The sequence below is a fragment of the Podarcis muralis genome, chromosome 4 (genome assembly GCF_964188315.1).
Source record: "Podarcis muralis chromosome 4, rPodMur119.hap1.1, whole genome shotgun sequence".
Taxonomy (NCBI): domain Eukaryota; kingdom Metazoa; phylum Chordata; class Lepidosauria; order Squamata; family Lacertidae; genus Podarcis; species Podarcis muralis.
The window spans coordinates 67,883,890-67,890,725 of NC_135658.1; the positions used below are offsets into that span (position 1 = coordinate 67,883,890).

Sequence of the window (6,836 nt, forward strand, 5' to 3'; positions counted from 1 at the left end):
CATACGCCCTGAGGCAAAGGCAAATGGTCTTGGCCCATTGAAATTTTGGATTTTTTGTCTTTGAACAGCTCTCCCCAACTCCATCTCATATCATAAATTGCCACTTGAAAGCCCCCTCCAAATAAAAAAGCATTTACTATGCACAAAGGGGCTTGCTCCGTGAGGAAAAACAACTGTAAAGCTCCCTTGTGAATCTCACAGTTCTTGGGGGGGGGATTTTGGCCAATATGCTTAATGTTATGTCTCCAGGGATTTGCCAAGAGAATTCTTTTTGACATCATTTCAGAGCAATGTTAGGCAGAATTAGGCATACTTAAGCCCATTGATTTGAATGGTTCTAGATGCACCTAGCTCTGTGCAGGTCTGGGCTGTTAAGCAACTGGTACACCCATGAGCAAGTGAGTGTGTCTGTAATTACAAGTCCCACATCTTAACTGTCCACCTCCCCATGTTATCCTCCTGCTTCACTCAGCAATAGAAGCTTAACAAGATTACTTTCAAACTGAACCAAACCCCGAAAGAGGAAGAGACAAATTAAGGAATAAACATAAGCCACCAGGCTTTAGGTGGGGTGGCTTAAACGTTTTACCTTTTTGAGAATGGAGGGAACCCATTGATATTGTTGAAAGATTAATGAACAATCAGTTGCTTAAAATACATCAAACTTGGAAAGGCGAGATCATATTTGCATGATCTTAAAACTGTACGTTACTGGTAGTGAGCATCTTAACTTTTGTTGGAAGAGGATTTCAGGTAACTAATCTGGTACGCATTGCACAAAATGGAGCTCTCAGCAATTCCAATATGCAGTCAATAAAGCCTAGTTTCACTTGAATACAATAGCCATTGTCAAGTTTTCATGAATAGTGGTATTTTAATTGACTATGAAACTGTGTGCGCGCACACATGCATGTTCCAGAGAAAAAATGGGTCTATTGCTTCTTCCTAGTATGGCTGAAAACCATATGTAAAACTGCCCTAAGCTGCATGGAAGAGTGGAATCTAAATGAGGTTATGAACAGAACAAAGAAAAGCACAACCACTCAACATACTAAGCACTGCTCAGTGCAGGAGTGGCAAACCTGTGGTCCTCTAGATGTTGCTGGACATCAAATTCAGTAAGCATGGACAGTGATAGGGACAGCGGGAGTCTGGAAACCTTGTTCCCCATTCCTAGAATGGGAGTACAGCATTTAAGACAAAAATATTGGTGCTATGGAAATGGTTTTCAAATTGTGTTCTAGGAACCTTGGATATCAATGGCAACCTTATCTAAAAAGGGGGCTTGCTCATTTTCCTCCTTTGCAATGCACACAACATTGTTAAGGGGTATTCTATGGCAGGCATCTTCAACCTTGTTGGACTCGGGACATGGGTCCGAAAACATGCACTTGGGGGCCCATTTCTTAAATATTTTGCCATATATTTGCATGGTGGCGATGCTGCTGTTGTGACCTACCTTGGATCACCAGTTGGAAGACCAGTGTTTTAGAGCACCCTCATCAATTTGTACAGGACAGCAAGATGCAGCTGAGCAACACCCACCTGGCGTGAACCACGCAACACCCAGGACTTCCTCTCAGGAGACCCCCAAATGTAGCAAGTTTGAAAGTTGCCACCTTAAGGAATTAACACTATGTCTGGAGCAGCCTGCCACCCAAAGCAGCAGCAATGACATGGCAAGGTGAAAAGAAGTCTTCTTCAAATCATTCCCCAGCTGGAGGCTGCTGTGATGCACTAAAGACAACCCTCCATGCACAGGCATCCAAAACTGCCAGGTTTTGCTGAACATGATTTTTAAAAAAATGTTGAAAGGGTAAACTGTTGCAATAAATATATTGCCCAAACACTGTCCATATAATTTGGTAGTCCAATGCCTTTTATAACAAAACTTTAAAATATATGTATTTTAAAAGCACAATATACAGGTTGTATAGTTCCTGCATAGACCTCTTAGAAATAAATGTGATATTTTAAGTTATTTTTGCAGATTGCCCAATGAATGTTGAATCCTAATATGCAGACTGCTCTTGGCAGACAAAAGCTGGAGGGGGAAAAATGTTTATGCAGGAGTCTATAAAGTCACATAATCTCATGTTGGTATAGGCACTTATACTTCCTCCTTTGATAACAATTCTCAAAAAAATATATATACCAGATCAGTATAATCCAGATTTTAAAACATTTTATTTTTGCATATTAAAAAAATTGTGCATTCCAATAATTAAAATCATTTGAACAAAAAAAAAAAAATGGCACTCGGTTAACTGCATTTTACAGCTTGCGGGACCGTGGTACAGCTTTGCGTATATTCGGGTGTTACTAGATTACTGTAGTCCCTTCCCAGGATCTTCTCTCGAGACACATGCAAGCTCTTTCGTGCCACCAGGACCAAGCTGGACAGGCAGATGGAAAGGGCAGCGCCTTCGTTCACAGCATCAGTAGTTCTCTCTATTCTTTAAATTTTTTTTTTGGATGTGAAAGGGGCAGTACAGTCATTCAAACTTTATCCAACCTCTTTGCATCTTACAAAGTTAAAACAGCTAAAAGAAGTAAAATAAGAAGGCAATGCTTGTGGAATGTACAGTGCATAATTTGGAAGGGCCGGTTTCATTACGATTCACCCGCTTGCTTCTCCTGTTCAATTGCTGCAAAAGGGGGAAAGAAGGAGAAAAGAAAGAATAAGAAAAAAGGATTATGCATTTGAAATGCAGTTAAATAGGAATCGCAATATTATTTTAAAAAACCTATTCATTTAAAATTCATCAAAATTAGACACTGTTGAATAAATCTATATTCTCTTTCAATATATTGCATTTGATGCATACTGTGCTTAAAAGTCCCCTTATTTTCAGAAAATACCTTTATTTTGTGTACTATATTTAATGCTTCCATTTGTACATAAATTGCACAGCATCCTGTAAGGCGCTGAAACCCCATACAGCAAGAGAGGAGGAGGAGAGCTGGAGGAGCCTGGCTCAGCCCTGCCTTCTCTTTGTCTCCAGCGGCCCACGCCCTCTTCTCATTTCCCAAGATCCACTTACTTTCTTTTGAAGGCAGTGGGTTTTTCTCTTGCGTTTCCGTCTTCTTCAACTTAGACTTGTCGAATTTCTCGATTTCAGCCATATCTGGTTTGTCAGACATATCTGCCGATTGATCTGCACGCACACACAAAAGAGGGGAAAGAGATGGTTAGAGATTGCACCACCCTTCCTTCCTCTCCCCCCCCCAACCCCACCCCTTTTCAAAACAGCTTGAATTCACTCCAACCATCTCAGCTCCTCCTTCTTAAGTGCAACACTACTAACCCACCCTTACTTTAAAAGGCATGTCTCTATATACTTATATGAGCTCATTTTACCTAAAAAATTTAAAATTGCACCACTGGAGGCTCAGCCTCAGATGAAACAGCACGCGGGGGGGGGGGGGTAGGGAGAGATAATCGAAAGGCTTTAAAATAAAATTTAAAAGAAACAATTTGTTCCAGGTGAAAATCAATTAATTCGTTTAAAAGAAAAAAATACTCATTGTTTAGCGGTGGTGATGCATCTGCTCCAGTTAAGATCTCCCCACTAGCCTTATTGCATATGGAAAGCACAGCAGAGAAAACCGCACTTAGAATAAAGCAAGCAAAGGATGAGGATGGTGAAAAAAGCGCCTGCGTGTATGCACACAATGCCACCAAGCGAAGCGAGCGAGACTATGCTAATCACTTTCTTCCATCTTAGTGTCTGGTCTGCCCAGCACATTTGGAGGGAGCCCTGCATTCTTCCCTCGGCACAAAGAGCTCGCGCTGCAGCTGCAGCCCCAACCACCGCCCTTCCTCTGCCTCTCTCTCGCCCCCTCGCTTTCTCCTTCCCGGGGCCGCCAGATCCACAGCGCCGGCTGCTCGCCGGGAAAACAAAGAGCTGCTCTCTTTTGTCGCTCAACATGCGGGGGGCGGCAGCAGCCGGTCGTCCGAGGATGCCTCCCCCTCCCCGCCCGCATCTTCCCCTCTCCACCTTTCCGATCACGCCCCAAGTCCCCCTGCCTCCGAGGCTGGAGGTTTCGAAGCGCGCACACGCGCAAAAACGCGCCCCTCCAAGGAAAGCGCAGCAAGCAGGCACGGAAACCGAACCAAGGTGCCTTGATCTGTCCAGCAAGGCATTCTCTCCCCCTCCGGCAAACATCAGGGTCCAGGGGTGAGGAGGCAGGCAGAACCTCCTCGCTCAAAATGATAGCAAAATAATAATAGCAACGATAAAGCTTGTTTCTCCACGCATTTAAACCGCCGCCTGGTGCATTCAGAAAGAAGCCCTGGGTGTGTTTGCGTTCAACAAAGCGGAGACCAAAATCTCAACTGCCTCGAAAATCCAAGCCTACGGCAACATGCGGACGGGAAAAGGGGTGCTGAGATACCCCGCAAATAACCCCCACCACCGGAAAAGAAAGAAAGAAAAACCAGAGCCTCACCAGTGATGCGCTCTCTTCAGGTACAATTCCGCTCTTTGCAGCAGCTGCTCTGGACCGTCGTATAAAAGGGCGCTCCCCCTGCGTGACCAGTTATACCCCGATTCTATGCAAATCGCAGTGATGTCATCTTGAATAACTTAACTCTTTCGCCGCCCTTAAAGTTCCCGGCTTCCTCTTTTCTTCGCCCTCGGAGAGAGCCGGGCTACATAGGGAAAAGGAAAAGACAGCGATTAAACCCACACGCACCGGGGGGGGGGGCGTGGGGGGGGAGGAAAGAAGAAGAAAGTCGCATGTAAATTATGATTCGTATACATTCTTGTTCCCCGCAAAAGGGGGGGGGGGCGATTTTGCATGCGGGCGTTTCCAGTAAGAGCAATTTTCTTTTTAAAAAATAATAATAAAATAATGAAAGGCTGCATTTCCTTGGAGAATTTCCTTGCACCCGCTGACTTGAGAAATGATCACGCCATACAGGCAGCGGGCCAGCGAGACCCACGGGAGGCCTACCTATGCAGACCTCGACTAGAAATACGTATGCTACGGTTTTTGCCCAGGCATCCACGAGGCATCCCATGAGCTGCATGGAAGGAAGGTTGCGACCTACCCTTTTGTGCTTCCTCTTTCATCCAAAAGGGCAAACAATGGCTGCTGCTCACTTGGCGTGAAACGCAGGCACCGTTTAAATTAACGACTTAAGGGTAAAAGTACCACTCGGCTGGTCAGATATTACCTAGCTTACCTGGCCGGGTGGAGAGGCAGATACACCCTAGCTTACTTAGGAGGTGGGGATGACAAGTCATGTTGCCAGACGTGGGTGGGGTTTGGGGGGGGGGAGGAGATCGGTTTGTAATTTTGGATACTCTTTATTTTATTTTAAGTATCTATAAAAACAAGAAAGCATCACAGATTCTCTTGCTGCTGGCTGAGGAATAATCATTCCAGTACCCCTGAGCCAGGCTTGAAAAAAATACGAAGGACCATCCCGTTTCTGAAAGGCATTTCCCTGAAATGATCGGGAAGTTGTGCGAGGAAGCGAAGGCACAATATGCTTGAGCGAAGAAAGAAGCCTTGTAAAAAACGACCATTGATGGCTTCGCCTAGTGCTTCTGTTTCCCAGACTGGGGGGTGTCTCTGCCGGCTGCTTCCAGTCATGCTTTACCCCAAAAGACTGCATACATCTTGCTCTTTTGTGGATTTCCGTTGTCGTTGTTGTCGTTGAGCAACCTCTCCCGATTGATCACATTAGGAAGATTTTCTCATCTTCAACCCACCCACCCATCCAGCCCCCCATCTCCTGACTGGCGGCCTCCTCCTGCTGCCTTTGCAGTTTGCTGCTGCAACCCCTTGCAACCTCATGCGCCATGCTTTTTTTTTCTTCTCGAGGTTCAGCAGACAATAGCTCTAGTGTAGTGAGGCTGAGGTCTGCCCATCCCCTTCCCTTCCCCCCACCCCCAAGTCCTGCTCCCTCTAACTGGTTATTGCAGATCATGCCAGCTTCTTGCGCGCTGCCGCTGTCTGTTGCATGGTGGCTGGGGAGAATAAGCTGTAAAAAAGGGAGTGGAGGAAGGATTTCGCAACAGGCAGGCCTTAGCTGAGCCAGATCGAGGTATATTCTTGTTGCGTGTACAAGAATTCAACTGAAGCTGTAGGAAAACATCCAGCCTCTTGTTATGAGACTCACTAAGGGCTGGGTGTATAATGCTGCTGAGAAGGGCTTCTCCTGAAAGATAAGCAGGAATTAAAAGGAGGACATTATGGCACACACAAAAATATTGATGATGATTTTACTTAATGAGGCATACAAAAAAGCAAAAAAGCTATGACACTGAGATTCAAGAAACATTGCGAAAAGGGGTTTTAAATTAATTTTCTCTTGAGTGACTGTGACACCTTTCTCCGAAATTACCTGAATTTGCTCATCGAGGCATAAGCACACAAAGGTGCGATTGCTCATTGATTAGCAGGAAGATTATTGCTTTAAGAGAATGGAAAGTTGGGGGGTGGTTGTTTAAACGGTTTCTGGTGGCAACCCAGACTCTGAAGGGCGTGTTCCACATGAAGCATCAGTTTGAATGTTATGCCAGAAGCAGAGGACCTTTCTTCATCTCAAGGGCCACATTCCCTTCTGGCTAACTTTCCAGGGGCCACCTGGAGCCTTCTGGGTGGGGCAGGAGGTTCAGCAGGAGCAATGCGTACAGATTTTGCCTTTGTACCTTAGGCTAGTTTCTCCAAATTCTCGCACCCTCTATCTTCCATCTAGACACAAAAGAGGCACCAGCTGAGTTCGAGGGCACATTCCAGCCAGGCAAAAAGCACTTGGGGTGCAAAGCAAAATCTGTGGAGGGTGAGGCCTGAGGAGGTTCCAAAAGCCAGTGAGAAGAGAG

General features: G+C 45.4%; 1 protein-coding gene across 2 annotated transcripts; it reads right to left on the reverse strand.

The window, feature by feature from the left end:
- Positions 1 to 2,168: 2,168 nt before the first annotated feature.
- TMSB4X (thymosin beta 4 X-linked) lies at positions 2,169 to 4,612 on the reverse strand. 2 transcript variants are annotated; one of them, XM_028727692.2, is made up of 3 exons: positions 4,453 to 4,612; positions 3,045 to 3,158; positions 2,169 to 2,648 (listed from the first exon to the last, which is right to left on the reverse strand). In XM_028727692.2, exons 2-3 carry the CDS (start codon positions 3,142 to 3,144, stop codon positions 2,614 to 2,616), a joined length of 135 nt encoding a protein of 44 aa, XP_028583525.1. In that variant the 5' UTR covers positions 3,145 to 3,158; positions 4,453 to 4,612; the 3' UTR covers positions 2,169 to 2,613. The 2 variants fall into 2 exon arrangements, with proteins under 2 accessions (XP_028583525.1, XP_077783630.1); XM_077927504.1 differs by having other exon boundaries at positions 4,442 to 4,565.
- Between the last annotated feature and the right edge of the window lie 2,224 nt (positions 4,613 to 6,836).

Coding starts and splice junctions, on each gene's coding strand:
- TMSB4X (XM_028727692.2), bottom strand. CDS start 3,144: ATGTCTGACAAACCAGATATGGCTGAAATCGAGAAATTCGACAAGTCT. Junction 2,649..3,044: donor CCCACTGCCTTCAAAAGAAA/GTAAGTGGATCT, acceptor CCCCTTTTGCAG/CAATTGAACAGGAGAAGCAA.